A 23,006-nucleotide genomic window follows, 5' to 3' on the forward strand; every position below is an offset into this window, starting at 1 on the left:
CCGATAGAAATAATTAATTCCACCTAGGCCCTAATTATTTTTTATAAATCTTCCAGATATTTAGCGAGTTAATTTTTATTATAGAGAAAGATTGATATATTAGGCATTTTAAAATAAGTTTTTAGTTTTTAGAAACTGGTGGTTTATTGTTTAGTATAAAAATATCAATAACCTAAATAAATATAATAAATATCATGATAAATTGAAAATAGTTTTGCGAAAGCTAATTAATTCAGGTTCGTAGCTCTCTAGTTCCGGTTGACATAAAAAGTAAAAACACTGAAAACACATGTAGAAAAGAAAAAGTGTGATATTTTATTGTAGGCAGCCTCAGATCTAGGAATCTAGATCTAATTTTATTTGTCAAAAATGACTAGTTCACTATTTGATGAACTTTTTAAACTAAAAAATACAGCACCTGAAACTGACGTAGACCCCGAAGATCCTCTGGATGGTAAGAGAGTAGGCCTGAGTAGCCTCTGAGTAGGGAGGGGCCTACAAATTTAATTTTTAATTTTAAAATTTCTATTTTCATTATTTTTTTAGTCAAATTTCGTTGGTGTTTTGACAAATGTAGCCTGTCGTCTACTCTCTCATTTCCTAGATCTTCCCTGCTATTCACTACTAGTTTTTTTTTTTAATTAATAAATTAGCGAGGCTCACTAAATCTTAATTTGGTAATCTATCGTTTTGGGTACGTAAAATCGCCCGCGGCTATTTATGTACGAAAACGTTACCTCATTGTCAAGGCTTTAATAGAAGTATATTGTCATACTTTTGTGTCAAATATTATAGATAAATGAATAATAAACCTAAATCAATGGCTAAATATATCGATATAGGCCAGAAATTAACTTTAAACAGCAGTGTCTGAGAGCAAGATTTGCTATATAAACAGCAGCCATTTGTAAAATAGAGTGGCTTCCCCCTGAATCTGGCGCTAAAAGCTTATAAAAATAAAACTTAGACAAGATGGCTGCTATAGTAAATGAGCATGGTTGCATCTGTTGGAAACATCGCTAGTCTTCATTTATTACGGAAAAGTTTTAATTCAATTTTTTAAAAACAGGTACATAAATGAATCAAGGAAACATTTTTGAATTTTTTAAAACATAAATCCTCCTCAAAATGTGAAATAATTATTAAAATTTAAGAAGTCACCTGTTTTTCACATTACAAATCGCGGGCGATTTTACGTACCCAAAACGATAGATTACCCTTAATTTTAATTATTTATTTTTTTAACCAATACTCAATACCAATAAAAGCTAGAGATATTTCTCTAACTAACCAGGCACTACATTTGATGATTTTAGCTCATTATGAACTAAAATACATGATTTTAATTATTGGTGCCATACAGCTTAGCTGTGAAAGATTTTTCCATGACAACCAGTCAAAGATCTGGTTTCTAAAGTTGACCTGAAAACGACCAAGGATGTTCGTAAGGATCATGTGTGGGGAAGTGGAGGTATGCTGCAATAAAACGTAATCGAAAGGATACTCGTAACTTGGTTATGTAATCTATTTACTGTATTTCTAGTAAACGCCAAATGAATGAACCAAAAATAATCACGTATAAATGTTTAAAAATATATAGATCTAAACTTTTTAAAGGTATTCATTTTCACTTTTATTCACTCTTGATTAATCAGTGTAAATAGGAATGTTTAATTAGGACAATTAGGCCTAATAATAATAGATTGAGTTAACGGCGGAATCTAACCCTCCTCCCTTATCCAGCATGGAAGCTTTGTCCAGGCTGAGTTTTAAATATTAAAAAAAAGTAGATCTATATAGACATAATAAAATATCTGTTTTTATTTTTAAAACTGTCGTTGCATTAAATTTCATCACATGTGAGCGAGAAATGCATTCCAAACATCGCCACTCATAGGCTGTGCGTAGTGACGGCTCGCTCGCGTTGTTTTGTCAACGTGAGAAACATCGCCCGTCCGAAGCTAGACATATCCAGGCGGAGTTTTAATACTTAAATTTGTGTCTAGATCTATTTAAAGATTGTTAGGCTACGCCTATCACATTAACGTTGATCACTTGTGAGTGAAAAATTATGCAAATTCGTCACGAGCCCGCTTGCGTTCTTTCGTCACGCGAGCGTGTGCGCAAGTCAAAGTACTCTGTCAACTAGAGATCTAGATCTAAGAATGCAAACTTTTGTTTATGCAGGCTGTCCTCTAATATGATTATTATAATTTATTAGCCTAGTCCTTCTGGATCTAAATCATAATAATCAATTATATAAAAAATGAAAGCAAATGAAAATAATATTAACTATAATTCGATCAAGTCGTAATTAGTAATAATAAAATCAAGTAAATAATTTAGCACCTAGACTTTACTAGATGTATCGAGATCGCGTTTCACCACGAGATCACCGGTTTACAGAAATACCAACTAATTCCTATCTTCCCATGTTCAGATCGAAATACTTAATTAATTTGTCCAGCAATGTAAAAATCAAAATTGGAAAATATTCACTTAACGATTGTCAACATAAATAACAACACAAACGTAGTAAAGAATTGATAGAGCCACCTAGGCAAACGTTTCCCGCCCAATAGCGGTCACGTGGGTTATGGAATTTTTACTTTTGGTGGTGACCGTTTTGGAGAATTTTTAAAAAAATTAGCGCATGTAATATTCGATTTATTTTTACACAGACTGCTAAATCTAATATTGATGTACTTTCGGTTTCCGATCTACATCGTAGTAGCTAATATTTAAAAAGATCTACGAATGTTTGTCGGCGCCACTTTTTGAGCTTCGTTCTTCATTATCCAAAGCAATTTATAGCGTTTCTATGGCATATTTAGCTCTGCCATTTATAGTTTGTTTACATTATGTGAAAAAACGCCATTTTTCACGAGGTAAACATTTTAAAAACGAATTCCTAGAAAGTCACTTGGGCAGACAAGAAAAATGTCCGAAACTAAGCGTCCGGTTTAGGACGCCATGTTGTTGTTAGCAACCAGAGACGCTTTCAAGTTAGTGAGACTCGCTATAATAAATTGTAAGTTAAAATATAAGTCAACTGAACACAGAGGCCCGATCAAAACCCAGGGTGTTGGCAAATTTGGATGTAGGCTAAATTCAGTAAAAAAAAATATTGCAAGACGGGAAAATAAATTTCGAGAAGAAATTGTGAGACATACCTGCGGAGTCACAGGTAAATTGCCAGACACAATCTGCGAGATTTTTTTTTCAATCTTTGGGTTTTTTACCTACCAGAAGTGCAGGATGAAAAACTGTAAACTTAAAAGATCTTGGAATCCCCATTGACCCTTTTTGGATTTGCTTCAAGCTCCATAGCCTTTGTCCAATCAAGAACAAACTACAAGGCAGCAGTTGTTTGATTTTGGAGTTGTTTCTCCTAGAATAGTGGCTGTCCCCAGCTAACGAGCCTCATCTACTTGAGGGTGCTAACTCGAGACTTTTTGGTTTAGGAACAATGAGCTTTACCGACTCCACCACACCAACCCCTATAAGGCCTATATAAATTTAGATAATAGTGTAAACTCTATCTTTAGTTGAATAAAAGATACTCCATTAGCAAAGAAAATTGTTCAAGTTGTTTTGCCATATTTATATTTTCTTTTGTGATATTGTATCTAGGTTTTGGAGCAAAACTTGTAGAAGGGTTTACTGAAGCAGAAGCACTTGGAACTACAGCTCTCAGAAAGCAGGCTGCTATCATTGAAGATGATCCTCGATACCAGGGCAAGAAGACATCCAGAAAAGATTTGTTTTCTGATGGTATGTTTACAACTGAAAGTTTGTAGCTTTTTTTTTTTTTATTTGAAACATGACATGTTTAAAATAGAATACCATTTATTTCATTTTTTGAGTTAAACAGTTACCACCTAAATATATATATTTAAGTTAGTAAGATGTTTGTTTTCAATGAAACTTGAAACTGTATTTTTACTGTATTTATGTAACATGATCAAATAATTTTCTTTCTAATATGGTCGTATAATCTTATTTCTAATATGGTAAAATAATTTTCTTTAAAGATGAGGATGAAGGCCATGGCAGTGTCACAAGGTCAGTTATTTCAAACTTTCCATACGGTATAGTTACAAGCTATACATTTTTTTTAAATATGTCCCTTAGTAAACCCCAATATATTTAGTCATAAAAAGTGCTGAAGATCTTTATATAAGTAAAGGGATAATAAAAAAAGTTTTTTTTTGTTTATCAGGCTTAACAAAAATCTTTGGATACACAAAAAGGGTTCAGAAATTCTAAAAAAAAATGTAAACAATTATATACTGTGTGTGGTATTACAATTGTAATCTGAATTGTGTATAACTTGTTTTTATTTTTATAATTGTTTAATGATACAAATATTTTGTACCATTGTTTAGTGATAAAGATTCTAAAGCCTCTGACAGTGATAGCAATGAGGAAGAAAATGATGAAAGCAATGCCAGTGGTGAGGAGGAGGAGGATGAAGAAAGCAACATGGAGGATGATGATGATGGAGTAGATGTGGCATCAGATGAGGATGAAGAGGAAACAAAAGGTGATGATAGCATTGTGATAAGATGTTTTTTCTTGGATTGGGTGGTTTGGTGTAACCCTTATTTATCTCTCTCTCCCCCCTCCCCCCCCCCCCCCTGAAACCCCAAGGCTGTGATGGACAATCCCATTCATTTTCCTATGGACCTGATGATATCAGTACTCCTTTGATGTTATGCCTCACTATCTTGTTCCTAACATTTATTTGTATAGGCCACTAATTTAAATACAGCATTCATAATGTTTTCTCAATTCTTTTAGAACAAGCAGATGCATCTATTATGCCTAAAAGTAGCTCTGACGACAGAGAGAAAGGAAAAGTTGTTGCCTTTCAACTAGGTGGGTTGTTTGTTGTATTCATAGCTCTAATTCTACCTTGTACTCTATTTTTAATTGTTTAAAACCTTTGTCAGGGAAGTTGTGTTTTGTCATTACTATAGATCGGATTTTTGTTATATGCTGATCTGGTATTTAATTTTTATCTATCATGACTTGGGTTTATCACAAATAGATTAACTTCTCTTAATTGAATTTCATAGACACTGACTCTTTATATGTCCTCAATATGTGAGGCGACTGATAGCCAGCACAATGCTGTGTTCTTAAAAACAGACCAGGAAATCTATATTACATCTGTTGAGATGTTGATCTACTATTCCAACAGGCAGAGTTTATAGCTAGAGACAGGGTGAAATGGATCTCACTTGTTGATGCTTTGTGCACCAACGGGTGTTAAGAGATGATGGTGAAATGTTGAAAGTCCTTCCTATAATCAGGGCTCCTGAAATTCCAGTAGCTTCTGTAAATGTCATATCATTTCAATAAATTTTTTTATGTTGTTGTTCTTTAAATTTTTGCCATATTTATTTCCCTTTAAAAGTCCTGAAATTATTCCTTCTCTGCCTTTAAAATCTTTAAAAATTCCTCAAATTTGCTTTTCGCTTTGGAACATGTACCTGGTGTAATTCAAATTGTTTAAATTTAGGATCTGGTTAAACAGACTTGTGATCCTTCCTTAAACATTCTTACATCTTCACCCTGGTCAGAACTCTACCAGCAACTCACTGTTGTGACTAGCATTATTATTATATTGAACATGAAAAAACAATACACCTTCTGTTTTGCCCATATTATTAAAAGCATGTTTGCGCAGGTGTGTGGGATGACATCATAAAGTGCAGGATAGCGCTGCAGAAATTAACATCTGCCTGTAACAGGCTGCCCCTGCCTGACAAATGGCCAATGTTTATGATGGATGGCAAGTTCAGATTAGAAGCAAATAATGGTAGGTCATTATGATTGTTGATCTTTAGTACTGAACCCTTTTTACACTGCTTTATTACAAACATCGTTCAGCTTTTATTAAATTAAACCTCTGCAGTGTATTCATCAGGTAATTTTTCCCCTACCCACTTCTCGCCACTTCTTATTGTATATATTAGATATAAAAATGATTAGGTGTTGCAATGTGCAGGGTTCGTGCTTCCTCCTGAAATTCCAGGAGGTCCTGGAAAACTCCTGGAATCTTAAAAAACGTAAAAACCTCCTGGAATTCTCCTGAAATTTTAAAAATTCCCATGAAATCTAATGAAATTTCATTAACTCGCGGTGCAAAACCCGACCGAAATTATTTGATTTTGTTCCGCCAATAATTGAATAGTAGTTTTTAAATGGGACGAAAACAAAAATTAACGCATCGGCCGTCGTCCGACTGAATTGCACTGCCGTGATCTACACATCGTGTGGCTCCAGCCGAGTGTGTGGTCACGTGACGCTAGGCGATTGACCCGAATGGATGATACTATAAACAATTTCTAAAGATAGATAGGCATACACGTGTTCCCGTCTTTGACTTGTCAGCTATTGGATTTTTAAAGTAGACATCATGTTTCATAACTTTGTCTTAAACTTTTGAAACAGCAAAAAAAAGTTGTAGTAGTATTTACGGCTCAGGACTAATCGTCAAAATTAATCTTCTTTAGAAATTAACCCTGATAGTTGCGACCCGATCACACAATGCTGATTCGCGTAACGTTTCATTATTTTATAGTTATTTTATATATTAATTTTTCGTAAAAATGGCTATCAAATAAATTAATTTTTTCCAGTGGCTCTTTTTTCGGTTGACTAAAAATTGTTAATAATAAATTATTAATAAATTGTTAACGCTTAATACTAGCTTGCCAAATCGACCAAAATGGGGTGGGTGGGGGAAGACACTGACCATCCTACAGGGTATGTAACACCCAACGTAACATCCATAGCTCAACCCGCCCCCACTACTCCGTGACGCGACAAGCCGACGGTCGGCGCCTTTGATGTTGTGTAACACCCGTATGGTACCCGAGCAGCTCGTGGTGGTTTCATACCCCACCTCTCTTCCCCCTTCACTTTGTGGAGTTAATGTTACTAATCCTTGGGCATAGATCAAGAAATCTTGCCAGACTTTTGTCTCTGAAATTACATAATATTCGTCTGACACGTTCATCTGGTTGGCCGACTAGCCTAGCATCATTGGATTTGGCATCCAAAAAATCAATAAAATATCACGAAATGATATTAATTGGTGAAGTCTGCTTGCATTTATACCTCTTTTATAGTGATAAACTCTTTAAAATTTGGTCCATACCGTCCCAGTATTTATCCTCTTTCAGGGTCTATCCCAGTTTTCTGCTATTTTTTTAATGACAAAAAAAATCATAACTTTTTTGTTTATGGTCAGATTTTGAAAATTCAAACTGGTCTGTAGTCAGATTGATAGCCTCTATCCTAATATGTAACTAATATATTGTTTTACTTTTACTGAAATTAAATTTTTGCATTGGCTTAGCTAATTAAATGTATTATTATTAAGTACGCTTTTTTTTTAAATGTATAAATTGGGTTTCTTTTTTGTTTTTAAAATCTCCTTGAATTTTTATTAAACTCCTGGAAAAGTCCTGGAATTTTAATTGAACTTTTGAGCATGAACCCTGAATGTGCTTAGAGATGTGTTTACTTTGAATTTATTAAATTTATTAAACAAAGTAGATTTTTTGTAATAAAATTAGCAAATTTTGGTTTTGACTGGGTTGTGTCCCTTATTTCTCTCTCCATTTTGTGACCAGATTGTTTTATGTAGTTGTTTTAACCCTTTATTTACGGAATTATGTTCTGAATGAGATTTTTACTTAAACAATGTGTTACTATATTGCCTTTGGCACATTCAAAGCATATGTCGAAGGAAGTTTCGTTTCATAAATTTTTAATGGCCCAAACAGATATTGGTACTTATAAGTACCGTCAGTAATCTAGGACATTTTTTTTCAAAATTTTTTTTACAAAACAGGAACTAACGATACAATTTATTAACTAATAACATGGCAATCATTATAACAATCACTTTTTGTAATTTTCACACATAAATACAGCACAAAAGTATATTTTGAGTACGATTTTTACTGGATTTTCTATCAGAACACATCTTAGACCTCAAACACAGCAAAAGTAGTCGACATGTCATGCTCCCTCAATCTTGTCTGTGGTCTTTCTGGTGTAATGTGACCTACTTAGGTCTGGTAATTTCTATTTTTACATTTGTTATTATACCATATATGGTCTGTGGTGTAATCACTGGTTTTTTCCACTGTCTTAAGAAAGTCTTAGACTCAGTATTTTTCCGTTGGTTGATTCGGACCAGGTGATACCCCAACCAATAGCCTTATGATTTGAAGGTGACCTTCCATGTTGCCTAAGTCGATAAATAGACCGCGCACAGGTTTCTCTAGGCAGTTACTTGACCAGACATCGTTGAGAGATAATAAGCCCTGTGTGTCGCCGTGTAGTACTAAGTTGTTTAAGCAGCATATTCTTATATCTTGTGGTTAAGTAATACTTTATGCTTATAGCAGTGTTGTGTAAACTGTGGTGATTTTTCTGAAGTGTTAAAAGCTGTGATAGTGTATCATAGTATTTTTTCCCACAAATTGTAAGTTGGATTTTGTTCATTCTGTAAATCTATTTTATCCTGTATAAATCTAGTGTCCTGCCACGACTTTGTACACTCATTAAAAGTTATATGAAGATTAAATGTATTGTTGGCATCAGTAGTTTCTCTAGTGTTTCCCCTAGACATCAAGTGCGAGTCCTAGTAAACTATTGTGTTAGATTTTTTTATTTAGGCTTATTGCCATCTGTGTATAATCATTTAAACGAATCCGGGAGCGTTCGCCAACTATCTGGCTGATAGATTGGTATTCGTTACAGTAGCAACAGTTGCCGGAATGAATATGCTTTTGCTGGAAGCTTCCAATAACTAGTACAATGAGCCGCATAAACAAACAAAAGCCTAATCATTCAGCACACTACTAGTAATACTAGTATAATTGTAGCCTACTAGAATGTTATGGCAAGTCTACACTACAGTGCAAAGTTCATAAATAGAAGTGAGCTCAATGTGTTTTGGAAGAAGTAGCGGATTACTCTTTTCTGTTTACTGATTAAAATTTACCTTGTAGATCTATACTATATGCAGAAGTATGGAATATTACTAGTCTACAGGTATACATTATGTAAATGCCAGTTATTGTACGCAAGACAGTTTATTGCAGTAAATATAACTAACAAATTAAATCTTACAACTAGAACTTGGATTTGGTATACAAATGAAGTATACTAAACCTTGTTTACTACTAGAAATTTACATGTAATTACAATATTTCTTAGGTAAACCAAATGCAAACCTTCTTATAAATGTGTAAATATCATTTTTTGAGTACATTTCGATAATTAATTATCAAGACAATATTTATGTAACTCCACCTAACAAATCTGCCATTTTCTAAAAATCCTAAAAAAAATTACCGTGTGCCCTGACGGTACTTATAAGTCCACTTGTAAACATCGATCTAATACAAAGACAATTTGATTAAAATTGTATAACTAGAAGTTAAATGCGTTTGCCTGACTATTGAAGGTGCCAATAAAAAAATTTTGGGGTTGAAAACTTGAAAAATAAGGTAAATCAAAGGGAAATCAGGAACGTGTGTGAGAAATGTACAGAAAAATTGTGAACTACTGATATAGCAAGACATTGAAAAAGCGCCACACCAGTAATTTTCAAAAAAACATTGATACCTCCGACTACCTGCGATTCAGGGGAGATAATACTATTAAATACATCAATAATTTTTAAAATTCGTATTAAATTAAAAATAATACAGGCACTTAATTGAAGTGGTACCGTCAGTAGATAAAGGGTTAAGGGTGTTTAGTATTAACACATTATATTCACATAACTCGTGTCATACAATTTCAGTACACAGCTCTGTCAGGAAACTGAATTCTACGTTATTAGATCTACAGTCACTTCTAACAGAAAAGAAAAATTCCAAGTAATGTTGTTTTTAAATTTCTGATGTTCTTCTCTATTCAGTCTAACTTTGTCTAAAAAGACTTTGCATTGTGTTTAAGATATTATGAATAGCCATCAGAATTGAAAAAGACGTTTGTTATTGAGGGCATATAGTTAATGATCTAATCTTATAGCACATTTTTGAACCACTACAAATGGAATTTCTTTCATACTTTCCAAATTAGTTCATTTCCTGTGGTAATGCAACACCTCATTTTTAATCTAAATACATTTTGAATTAGTCTTAAGAAATTAGAGATTATCATATACAATAACAGTTGAGAACATAACTAGGTAGTAGTCATCACAAGATCATTTGACTAACCTTTAACCTTATTAAAGACTTAGAGTAATGTGTTATTTTTTTTAAAAACTTAATTATCTCCTTGATTATCGGAAATTAGACAGGAGTCAGCAGGTGGTTCAGATGAGGAGATCACCAGTGAATCAGAACCTGAAGATGATGCTAAATCAAATGGCACAAAAAGTTCTATGAATGGTGTAGAGAATGGCGAAGATAATGATGCAGAGCTTTCAGAGGAGGAAGATGAAGAGAAAGATATGGATGTATCAGAGAACAGTCAAAAACATTCAGGTCGGCTTAAACGAAAATTAAATCTTGAGGAGATTGAGGAGACGTTGGCCAAGAGACACAAGGAATATCAGACATACAGGTTAGTTGGATTGATTGACTCCCTGGGGGTCGGCGTGGTCGAGTCGGTAAAGCTCATGGTTGCTAAACCGAAAAGTCTCGAGTTCGAACCCTCGGGCAGATGAGGCTCGTTAGCTGGGGACAGCCACTCTTCTAGGAGAGACAACTCCAAAATTAAACAACTGCTGCCTTGTAGTTTCTTCTTGGTTGGACAAAGGCTATGGAAGCAAATCCAAAAAAGAAAGCAGGCTGAAATCGGAGTCTATGGCCTCAATGGCGCATAACCAGTTGACACGTAACGCTTAATTGTGTTGGAGGCGTGGTCGAGTCGGCAAAAAGCTCATGTTTGATAAATTCGAACAAAGTCTCGAGTTCAAATCCACTAGCAGATAAATCTCGATCCCCTTCAACACTAATAATTAAGAACGAAGAAGAAGATTGACTCCTCCATCCTTTTATATGGGGGCTGGAGAGTGTGGTGCCTATATTTTTAGCTTACATTTATCTAAGTCTCCCTTTGATGCACATCCTAGATCCCCTATTTGTAATCTATAGAGCTTTTTTAGATGGGTTACCAATGTTTTAGCTGTCAATTATCTAAGCATCCTTTTCATGCAACCCTTAGATTCATCTGTATTTGTAATCTAGAATGCTTTTTTTAATAAGATGTATTTATTTTTAAAATGGTAATAAACTAGATTTATCTTTTTTTTTTTTTTAGAAATGACACTTTGTCTAAATGGGATGAGAAGACCAGACTAGCACAAGGAAAAATTCGGTCAAAAAACTTTGCAGCTTTTGAGATGTCTGTGCTGAAACAGATTGAGCAGGTGAGTCTGATGTGTGGACTGTGTCTGTTGTCTGGGATTGGTCCTGTAATGCTCAAAATCAAACTGCTTTGATAGAATTGTTTCGTGTAAAGTATGTATTGAAATTACATTTTTGACTAACATATAAAAAGTTTATTTTAAAACAAAGCCTATACACAAATTAATGTAGCCCTTTTCAAAAAAAAGCCCCTTACTTCTCTCTTTACTATTGCAGTTTAGAAAACTATTAATTGTGTATTATTTAGTCCTCTGATATTTAAAAAATACACTTGGCTATGGAATAATGTGCTTTATAATACTTTTTATATCTTATCATTTACTTTACAAAAATACCTTCTATATTTTGTTACTATTAAGGTTTTAGTAAACAGAGAAAGGCTGGTCAAAAGGTTACACCAACAGCGGACACCTTACAGAATACTGGGGCAGTCAGAGGGTGGTGAGGAAAAAAAAGATGAGGAGGTCACTGTAGATGATGATGATGATGACCAAGATGTAGAGGCAAGTGCTAATTTTTTGTTTGTTGATTGGTTAACCTTTCCATATATTTATTTTAAAACTGAAACTAGTATCAAATATGGCTAATACAGATTTTTTTTAGTACCATTGCTCTTATTAAATAAATATGGGGGATTCATTGAAGTTATGAGTGTTCAAGGAATACTTCGTTCTTATTTTTTAGTGCAGAGTTTTCAAGGAATACTTCCTTGTGTTATTTTGAAGTGCTTGAGTTTAGATAAACTCATATAGGGACTGAGTGTTTAGCCCATGTTTAACCCTTCTTGTACTTGATCAGCTGAAGCTAAAACAGAAGACAAAACAGGAGCTGCCACTAAACCAGGAGATTATAGATGACAATGATTTCTACCATGTGTGCCTCAGGGACTTGATTGAGATGAAACAGAATGAGGAGACAGATCCAGTCAATGCCAGCAAGTAAGTTTCCCTAACTAGATGTTGTTCAAGAACAAAAGCTGTTGTGTTTTATGTTCATATACTTTCCTTTGGTTCAGTCTTGTTCATAGATGTTGGTAGTATTTATTTGTAACATAGAATTGTTATAAATAGCCAACCCTAATCATATTACTTTACAAAATTCGGTTTAAAATACCAGCTTTTAAAATATGCAGGCACTGGCGTTGCTTATTAATCAGACTTACAAGGCAGCGAGGACTGATGGGTGCATTTTTCTCTTATTTACAAAGACTACCCTGTCTGAGAAATATAATTTATCATTTCATTGCTTTCACAGACAGTGGTTAGAAATTCAACGTCTTAGGAATAAACAGAAGAGGAAAGTTGACACGCGGGCCAGTAAAGGTAGAAAAATAAGGTGAGTCTCCCAATTTTAGTGGCTGCTTACCTTGAAAGTTTATAGATACTTGAATTTTTTGGTAGGATTTGTTCTTCTAAATGTAGAAATGACACTTTATTTTTGTAGATACAATGTGAAAGAAAAGTTGAAGAACTATATGACACCATTCGACAAGTCTCTTTGGTCTGATGAACAGAAGTAAGTAATGTAACATAATTCAATTGCATATTTCTTATGTATGTGTCCTTCATAATTAATTATACACATAGGATACTGATTGCTAGTCTCCAGTGTTTTGGCTGTAGTGGCTTCCCTGAATACGCAGAAACCTGTGTTTGTACTTCCTATTTTTAATTGAATTTTTTTTTTTTCTTGCAGAGATGATTTGTTTAAAGCATTATTTGGTGGCAGTAAATTTCAAGTGACAGAGCAAGCCACTATAAACTTGGGGATATGAGAGAAATTTTTTTTAATTTAAATAAAGTTTTGAATTGTTCATTCATCTTTGGTGTGTTGACTTGCTGAAAACTAGCATGACAAGAACAGAATAATCACAAACAAATCAATAGCTCAGAATAGTTTTATTCCCAATACACTACATACAACAGTGGTACCATTAATAACTACACTAGCAATTTTAGTAATCTACTGTTTTGTAGCACAGTTGAACACAAATACACTTATTATACCTTTATATAGTACTGTGTCATCTATTAGAGGTCACATGGCAAAAATTACCTTGTTCTTACATATTTGGTACAAAAACAAAGTGTAATAAATCGACTACAATTATCACAAGGATTATCTAAACAATTTTATGCCACATGTTGGCGTGGACATTCTAAAGAAAATTGAAAACAGTAGAGAATGTAGGATATTTGTAAACCTATTTTATGGAAACTTAATGGAGTGGTAGAGATTGCACAATATCTGTACAGCATGAAACAAACTAAAAACTTTACAATGTAAGTTTTTAAAATATCTATACTGACTTAAGTAAATGAGAGTATGATCCATTGGTAAGCTCGTACATTAAAAGCGCACAAGTTAAATACGAGATAGCATCCACTTTTACTCATCACTCTTACGACAAAAGTGTTAAATTATAACAAGTTAGAAAATTTAGTAATATCTGCCATGTGTTTGTCCTCCATACGCTGACCTCCCTTGGCTGCTTGTCTGGTTTGAGTATGTGCTCTGTAAAGCAGTTAAATCCTTTTATTTTATTATTCAATTTATTCTATTAAAGGGAGATAGACTTCTAAAAAATGTTATTTAAAGCAGAATTTTTTATGATGTTGAGTATAATTTAGTTATAATAATATAAATCCTTCAATGAGAAGGCAAAAAGTTTTCAATAATTGCTAGACTACCTAGTTTTATCAAATAGTTAATATTTAACTCAGTTTTCCCATTGATAGTAATGTTAATGTAAAAGGCTAATTCTGGCTAAAAAATTATATTTATATCAAACAATTACACCATAATAAAGGAAAATCCATTTTATATCTTTAGCTGAGATGATTACTACATACACTAAAAAATATTTTATTCTATTCCCAATAAAATTATTAAAATAATGAATGAGTAAGAGTGATTAATATTAAACTAAGCTTTCAAAATATTTCAATGACATGAATAAAAAATGAGCTTGACACAAATGTCTCTTTATAGGTGATTATACAATTAATCAATAGTTTTATAATAATCTTATAGAAAAATTGCAACCCTCAAAGAAAGTATAAGAACTCATTAGAAAAATTTCTCTAATGGCATATGATTGAATGGAAATCACATTTTCATTTGTCATAGTGTTATATATTAGTCATTATCAATTTAATCAACTTGCAATTTATGATCGGCAGTAATAAAAGTTCTATTTATACCTTCATATTAAGAACACTTTTCACTAAATATGAGTAAGCAAAAAACTTACAGCACTAGTTGATGTAGGGTAGTTGACAGGAGGTGGGGCAGCCTGACTTCTTGCAGTGTATCCTGGTACAAATGGTGCAGCACTCTATAAGAAGGGAGGGTTTCTTATTGTATTACTTATATCTATAGTCTTCATGTGCAATATACATTTTTAAAATGTGGTAAGCAGGTTTACACATGAATGTAGTAAGTTTCTAATAGATTAACAGGCAAAATTATTATTTACTGAGGGGTAGAGTAAAGGAGGTTTTTTTTAACTCTTTTATAAGGAGAAAGGGTGTTTAGCACAATGTCCAAGTCTTTACCTCCCATGACTTAAGACAAGTACTCAACAAATTTGGGGGACTCTATGATCTGAGCCTGACACAAATACAATACTTTATCTTAAAGCTTATTCCATATTCACTTTTCCAGTATGTTTTTGTATAATACAGAGGCATACATTCACTTGTAATATTAGAAAAACAAAATAGGTGCTAAATTTTGTGTCTTTATTATCAATGACATTCATTTGTGCAAGCTTTCTTAATTCTGTTTTTCCCTCTTCATTTCATGTGATGTCATTTGCTAGTGATGGTTTTAGTTTTCCTTATATTTTCTCTAAACCAATCTTGTCAGACACAGGAGTGAAATATTATATAGATGCTACCAATGAGGTTAAGTATAAAATATAAAATAAGTGCTTCCTATTTTTACCTTGGCCTGTTGCTGTTGTTGCTGCTGCTGCTGAAGCTGCATGGCTTGTGACAGAGTTGGATTAGCTGCAACGATGCCTCTTATCTGACTTATCTGACCCTGTGTACACGTGGGAATCGTTATAAATTTACAAAAAAAAACTCTAACATAGTAACAACTAATTTCTAATAACTTTTCTACTTTTTTAAAATTCTAGCTAAAGAATTAAAAAATAAAAGCCAAAAAACTACTTACTTGTTTCTGTGCAGCATGCTCTAACTGCAACTGAGCATGATAATCTAAGATAAACACATGAAGTTAGAATATTAGTTTTGATAACGGAGCATGATAATTTAAGATAAACACAAAAAGTTTTGATAAATTTTTTTATTTCATTTATGTTGCGTTCAAAGCTTCTTGATAGTAGCCAAAATAAATACGCAGCAGTGTTGAGCAGAATGCTTTTGCCATTTTATTTTGCTGATAAAACCTTTGAGAAAGTTAGCAAAAACAATTTTTTCTAGGTGGTTGAATGTTGTATTACTGAGTTACTTTTAGATCATGTCTAGTGTTTCTATGACTATAACTTTGAGATAAGTTATCCTTTTTTAAACTATACTGTACTGGATAAATACGAAATTAGACTCACTGGGCTGTTGCATCCGTTGGATTGGATAAGCGGATGAAAACGGTTCTGGCAATGCCTTCTGAGGGTGAGATTGGGCAAACGCACTTGGGTAAGAGGTGAATGCCGACTGACCAGGCCCCGGGTATTTGCTGGCACTGGACTGACCACTGGGGTAGGATCCTGTGGCTGCTGCAACTGCCTGTTGCTGGGGGAAGGTCTGAGAGGCAGAGTACAGGTGGCTTGTACCTGGCTGAGGGTAGACTGAGCTCTCTGGAACAAAAGAATGAATGGCTATCAAATATGTGTTCAAAGATTTGAATGGCTATCAAATATGTGTTCAAAGATTTACATGGCTATCAAGATTTACATGGCTATCAAACATGTGTACCATGATTTGAATGGCTATCAAACATGTGTACCATGATTTGAATAGCTATCAAAAATCTGTACCAAGATTTGAATGGCTATCAAACATTGTAACATGATTTGAATGGCTATCAAACATGTGTACCAAGAATTGAATGGCCATCAAACATGTGTACCAAGGTTCACATGGCTATCAAACGTGTACCAAGATTTAAATGGCTATCAAAGATGTTCCCCAAGATTTGAGTGCTAATTCAAAGATGTGTGCCAAAGTTTGAATGGTTATGAAAGACGTGTGCCAAGATTTTAATGATTATGAAATATTGTGCCAAGATTATAATAGCAATCAAATCAACTGTAGAAAACTGATATTGGGCTCTCTCAAGTAAGAGAAATTTTCCAAAGTTTAACTCACTGAATTCAGCAGTAGACGGGTGCTGAGCTGAGTACAAATTATGGGCTGGTCCAGTTTTTGCGGCTGTATAGGATGATAAGTATTTGGGATCCGCATGGGCAAACTTAGTGTCAGAGTGTGAAGTGTACTTCACGTCACTATGAGAATATTTGCTATCTGCTGTATGCGGATACTTGGCTTCACTGTGGCCGTACCCTGGAAATGTAGCTGAAGAAGATGGTGGAGATGGAGACCTTGTACGCTTTAAATTTTGAGCCTGGATGTGCAATAAAAAAAAAAACAGCCAAAATACTGCATTAACCAAAAATAAAAACAGTAGTAAAGCATAATTAACACAAAATGGTTTTTAGAATTGTAATAATGCCTTACTTTGTTTACTAAAATAGGTATAGAATTTTTTTAAAAAAGGAATTAAAATAAACAATGATCTTACAACTACAATATTTGAAGTGGGCTTGTATAAAGCTGGTCTTCCATGCATCATCATAGGCTGAGGTACAGCTGCCTGAGCAGGGTGCTGGTAGGTAGGCTGAGATATGGTCATCTCACTGTAACATTAAGTACAAATATGTAGTACTACTTATATCCATTCAATCTTTTGATGAAACAATTTATTTTTCATAATAAAATTAAACTATATAGAGAAATAAAATTATTTTCCTTCTTCTATTATTTTTTTTTGACTCACTTTTGCTCCTTTTGTTGGGCTCGACGCCTAGTCTCATCTTCCTGATGCAATACTTTTTTAAGCTGTGAAAACAGCTCATGTTTTTGTCCTTTCAGAATTTCCAGTTTCTTTTCTAGCTGCGCAATCTTTAAAAGATCCAGAAATTCAATTTCAGTTACCATTTTTATTAATTTATTTTGAATAAAATAAAAAAATATAATATAATTTATTATAAATGTCAAAACTTTAAAATTTAAACCAACAACTTATTATGTTTTATATCAGGGGTCTCCAAACTTTTCAGTCCGAGGGCCGCATTAACTAACAAATTTCAGTTCGGGGGCCAGTTTTTTCCAGGCATGTCTTTGGTTTTTCTGGGCAAAGTTACTCAGCCATCACCAACAAATGATTTTTCCTTGGGCAAAAAGATCTCCGTGGGCCGGATGAGAGGACTTCGAGGGCCGCATCCGGCCCGCGGGTCGTAGTTTGGAGACCCCTGTTTTATATGAATAGTGCTGATGATTTGTTTATTTAAATATATTTAAATATGGCACTGAAATTTACTTAATATACCTGCTCATTTGTTTCCTCCAAAGTAAGACTGTCTTCCTCTTCTTTTTTCTTCTTTAGTTCTCGCTCTTTTTTTAATCTTTCCATCATAGCATCTTGCTCTTGCTCTGGATATTTATAATACAACATTTAAAAATGCTATTTTTGTTAATTGCGATAAAAGTAATTTTTTTTTTAAAGTTGCTAATACCTAAATATGAAGAATATAATAAAAGGTTAATGGGTATCTTGTTTTTTAATTAATGAATTTAAAAGGTGCTTCAGAATGCATTATTTAAATAAAACTAGTTTTTAAAAGACTTTGTTAAACTTATCATATCATGTTTGTGACCAAAACAAGAATTAACATTACTCACCTTGCTTTTTCTTTTCTCTTTCTCGCATGATGTGACGCTTCAAAGCCTCATACATGGCTCTGGTCATTTTAGGCCGCTCAAGTAAGGCGGGCATGTTGGCTGGCTTTACTCGCTTCAGTCCAAAAACTTAAGCTGAAAATAATAATTAAGCTCTTCACTTTAAACTTTAAATAGATCAATTTTTTCTGTGACTGTCTGTCTGTTGATTTCCTAGCCTAATTATTTTACTACTGATAGTTACTACTGGTTAGTGACAGTTAGTGTTCCTCCTGTTTAGTGTTAAATATCCCTAACTACTATACTATTTTACTAGACATAGAAGTGGAAATCTAGACTAGATCTAGCTTCTAGATCTAGAACTTAGCACTTAGCCTAGAGCTCTACTTCTGATGCTAATACTTCTAAATACCAATAGTAATAGAATTATTAGAATCTACTGATTCTACTCTATGTCCATGAAAAGTCAGAAAAGTGAAAATGGATGAAAGACTGAAGCAGTGAAGTTGTTAACTAGATTGTCCTGCCTCACTGTTACAGTGTTTACTTAATGACTTAATACTTACTTACACTTAGTGTTAGTTGAGTGTTGAGTGTTGGACTGTTTTGCTGTAGATCTAGATCTAGACTAGTCTAGGTCTAACTAACTAGATTCTAGTAGATCTAGAATCTAGATCTAGATCTAGATCTAGACTCTAGTAAGTTAAGTAACAAGTGTTTCGTTTCGTGTTTGTTCACTTTTGATTGTTTTGATTTGTTTTTATTAAAAATTTTAATTTTTATCATCTCTACTCACTACAACAATAGATCTAAATTAACTTACAATTTTCAGAGATATATGGAGATGTTTGTATTCTAGGTGTTTACTGTTCGTGCATCGGAACTAGCTTAAAAAATATAGATCTAGATCTAGGTCTAGATCTAGAGATATAGTTTCATAAATAATGTAGATCCAGGCTTGAATCTAGAAAATTGTTTGCATTAGGCTAGTTTACACAAATTGTTTCTGTACAAAACGTCATCGTTTTAAGACTACATAGTAGAACCTCACAAACTGATGACGTCATTGAATAACTTTTTTTTTTTGGAAAATATATAGATCTAGGCGTGGGCCTAACCCTAAGCTATATTTTATTATTTTTAATGTAAAGTATAATGCTTGTTATTAATTATATAGCTTATTACGTCAACACATTGACGTATAGGCCCTAGAATCTATATACTAAGTGCTGATGAAGTAGGTTTACTGCACCTCTATAAAATATATAGTGACTTATTTAACGTACTAATTCAGCAGCAGTGTATTTTTTAAAAATACTCCTTCACTACATTTGAAACAAAGATTTAAAACTGTTGTTTTTGTCTGTTTTTAATGTAAAAATTTATGTCATAGAAAAATTTAGAACATCCATAAAAAAAACTACTTTGAATATGTTCACCACATTTCAGTAGGATGTCTGATTGGCACTACTGACTGCTGAAAGGACAAATTCTGAATTGAATCTAATTTTATGTATGAATATTTCACTTCGATCAATGTACAATAATAATTTAAAGTTTTTTTTTTAATAGACGTGTTTAAACACTAAACTGTTTTTTTCTTCTTCTGCTGTGTGGATGGGAGAAAACAACTTTTCAATAGGAAAAGACAAGGGAGAGAATCGTGAGATGACTGAATGAATTGCATTTTTCTTGTTAATGCCCTTTTGAGTTATACGGGGTTAAAAAGATGGTCATGAAAACATTTTTGCATTCCTTTTTTATTTTCCCAAAACCCAATTTGAATACCGATACATTTCACGTCTGACTCTCCCAGATAAGCACATCAACGGGTCAACCTTAAAAGGATCTCACGTTATTTTACGCTGTTTACCTCCACCCCCATCGTTTCACGTTGGGGGTCATCCATAAATGACGTCACACTTTTTTGGACGATTTTACCCCCCCCCCATCCCCTCCGTCACACATCGTCACAAAAAGCCAGACCCCCCCCCACCCCCTAAAATGACGTCACATCTCAGACTACAACCCCCCTCAAAATTGCAGTTGAATTTTTCTTAAAACATCTATATTTTTCCAAAATCTTCTCTGAAATCTGTCAAAATAGAGTATTTTAATCAATTCCTATTGCAATTTATTAAAACAGTTTTCTAAAACGCGAAATAACGTCTAAAATGTGTGTTCTAACATTGCTTTTTACTTTCTCGTATATACGTAGTAGGGCCTATAGAGAAAGTATTGTAATCGTGCAAAAAAAAAATCGAGATTTTTACAAATCTCGACGTTTTACACCTCACTGATACGGAAAAACATAATTTTGCAATCTTGTCCGTATGTCTGTGTGTGTGTGTGTCTGTGTGTGTGTGTGTGTGTGTGTGTGTGTAAACACGATTACTTGAGTACCGTTACAGCTAGGTTGATTAAATTTCATATATAAGTATTTTATCAAAATCGTAGATCCGTATCAACTTTTGAGCGATTTCCGATAACCGGAAGTGGTACATTTTCTACTTTGAATTTTTTAAAAGCCTATAACTTGAGTACTATTTCAGATAGATAAATGAAATTTCACATGTAAGTAAAAGATCTAATTCTCTACCTTCTGTTAAATTTTGAGTAATTTCCGTTGACGGGAAGTACTAATTTACGACATTTCCGATTTCTCAAAAACGCATCTAAATTTATAAAGTACTAATAATATTGCGCACCATTATGAACATCTTTATTCGGCGTTCGCTTGGTGTGCAATACTTTTTTCTATGAGATTCTATTTTATTTTAAAAAGTGTATGTATTTAAAATGGATTAAAAATCATAACTATATCCCGAGTTCCCATCCCCTGTTGTTTTATATAAGAATATTCGAGAAAGTTTAGGGGAAATCACTCCCGGTTTATTTATAATGCAAAATGTGACGTCCACCATCTGAACCCCCACCCCTCCCCCTCATCACACACCGTGTCAAAATTACGGACTCCTCCCCCCCCCCCCTCCTCCCTACGAGTGTGACGTCGTTTATGGACAAAACAAAAGAGAACCCACCACATGAATATTATACAGCAGAGTTCCATCTTAACCCCAAGTCAAGCGTAATTCCAACGTCAAATAACTGTTTCGTCATTTTTGTTAATTAAAATATTATAAATATCACTGCGTTATATTCTTTGACCTCCTCCCTCCCCCTCCCATCTCACACATATACGTCAATCTAAAAAAAACTGACCCCTCCCCCTCAACTAGGTTATGATGTCATCAAGTGTAAGTGTAATATATGTCCAGAAATGTTCTTTAGATTTGGCAGGCTGTAAAAGAAAAAACTGGGTAAAACTATCTAAACACGCACAGCTGGTGTCACTCACACACGCATACACAAACACACACACCTGGCACTATCGACAGAAACAAATTTTATCAAGAACATCGATGTGATTTTTTTTTTCTTTAAACGATTTCCTATTTCTAGCGCTGAATTACATTCTTTCCGCAGAACAATACTATTTCCGGTCACTGGTATTGACTCAAGAAAAGGAAGTTTGTTGCCTCGCGTTTGGTGTGACGCGTTCAACTGTTGACATTTGCAGGCATACGAAAACGAGGCTGGTAGTTGTCCTGTGGCGCTATGCCCAGATGAATATTAGCTGCCTTGGCAGGAATGGAATTCCGATGCCTTCCCGTAAATACCTATGAATCCGTAAACATACACCCAAAATGGTTGACATGTAAATTTTTGGACAGTGTGTGTGTGGGGGGGGGGGGGGAGGGGGGGGGGGGGGGTTGGCATATTGCTCTTTACGAGATGGCTACTTTCAGACATTTTTCTCAGGGCAGGGTGGGGGGGGGGGGGCTTGAAAATTTACGGTTGACACTTGCAATTTCCGGGGTGACGGACATTGCTTTAAGTATACATTTTCGGTAAAAAAATAAAAAATAAAAATCATATAAATCGTTAGTATTTCATCCGGGGGGAAGAGGGGGCATGGAGGGGGGATGCAGTGCCACTTCGGAGAGAAGCTCGAAAGAAACACTATTGACAATTAATTGGAAAAGTTGAAATCTTCGATTAATTAAACTGGTTTTTTAAATTCTCATTAATTAAGCTTCAGTCTGATGGCCTCCGTATAAAATATGGCTTCATTAATTTAGGCCCGCTCCATAAATCTTTCGTTTAACCACTCTCCGACCAAACAGCTACCAAAAAGAAGCTTTAGACAAAAGAGCCCCCGTCAGTATGGCCAGCGGCAAAAAGCCCCCCCCCCCCCTACTCCCCCCCCCCCCCCGTCAAAATGGATGAAAGCAGCCCAGTCAATACACTAAGCTATCGTCACTCATTAAGCTCTTACCGAACACTAAGCTCAGGTTAAATGAGTAGCTCCCAAAGAATACTAAGCTCCCACTTTTTATTAAGCTCCTGTCGTTCATTGTGCGCACATTGTATTTACATGCCGAACATTAAAACTCGCCATACATTAAGCTTTGGGTGTTTATTAAGCTCACACTGAACATGGAGCTAGCTCTCTCAGTTCCACTTGATATTATATAATGATACTAGCACAGAGGCGTAGCCTGGGGGGGGGGGGCGGGCGGGGGGTGCGGACCGCACCGGGTGACACCATTTAGGGGGTGACACCAAGGCAAACAATAGCAAAATGTATAGAGAAAAATTTGAG

The 23,006-nt window shown here is 34.4% G+C and overlaps 2 protein-coding genes across 2 annotated transcripts; one reads left to right on the plus strand and one right to left on the minus strand.

Moving 5' to 3' along the window:
* Positions 1-256: 256 nt before the first annotated feature.
* On the plus strand, positions 257-13,227 carry LOC131944391 (protein AATF). The gene is made up of 14 exons (XM_059304965.1): positions 257-454; positions 3,634-3,774; positions 4,035-4,065; positions 4,389-4,546; positions 4,804-4,881; positions 5,696-5,827; positions 9,839-9,914; positions 10,339-10,608; positions 11,308-11,416; positions 11,774-11,917; positions 12,213-12,352; positions 12,669-12,749; positions 12,858-12,929; positions 13,110-13,227. Exons 1-14 carry the CDS (start codon positions 370-372, stop codon positions 13,186-13,188), a joined length of 1,596 nt encoding a protein of 531 aa, XP_059160948.1. The 5' UTR covers positions 257-369; the 3' UTR covers positions 13,189-13,227.
* Positions 13,228-13,297: 70 nt separating this feature from the next.
* LOC131944397 (G protein pathway suppressor 2) lies at positions 13,298-19,343 on the minus strand. Its single transcript, XM_059304979.1, has 11 exons — positions 19,164-19,343; positions 18,344-18,475; positions 17,991-18,094; positions 17,439-17,563; positions 17,184-17,298; positions 16,751-17,006; positions 15,991-16,239; positions 15,597-15,640; positions 15,363-15,461; positions 14,668-14,751; positions 13,298-13,928 (listed from the first exon to the last, which is right to left on the minus strand). Exons 2-11 carry the CDS (start codon positions 18,435-18,437, stop codon positions 13,854-13,856), a joined length of 1,245 nt encoding a protein of 414 aa, XP_059160962.1. The 5' UTR covers positions 18,438-18,475; positions 19,164-19,343; the 3' UTR covers positions 13,298-13,853.
* Positions 19,344-23,006: the final 3,663 nt, after the last annotated feature.

The sequence above is a fragment of the Physella acuta genome, unplaced genomic scaffold (genome assembly GCF_028476545.2).
Source record: "Physella acuta isolate Inbredline_101_S28 unplaced genomic scaffold, ASM2847654v3 ptg000046l, whole genome shotgun sequence".
Classification (NCBI taxonomy): domain Eukaryota; kingdom Metazoa; phylum Mollusca; class Gastropoda; family Physidae; genus Physella; species Physella acuta.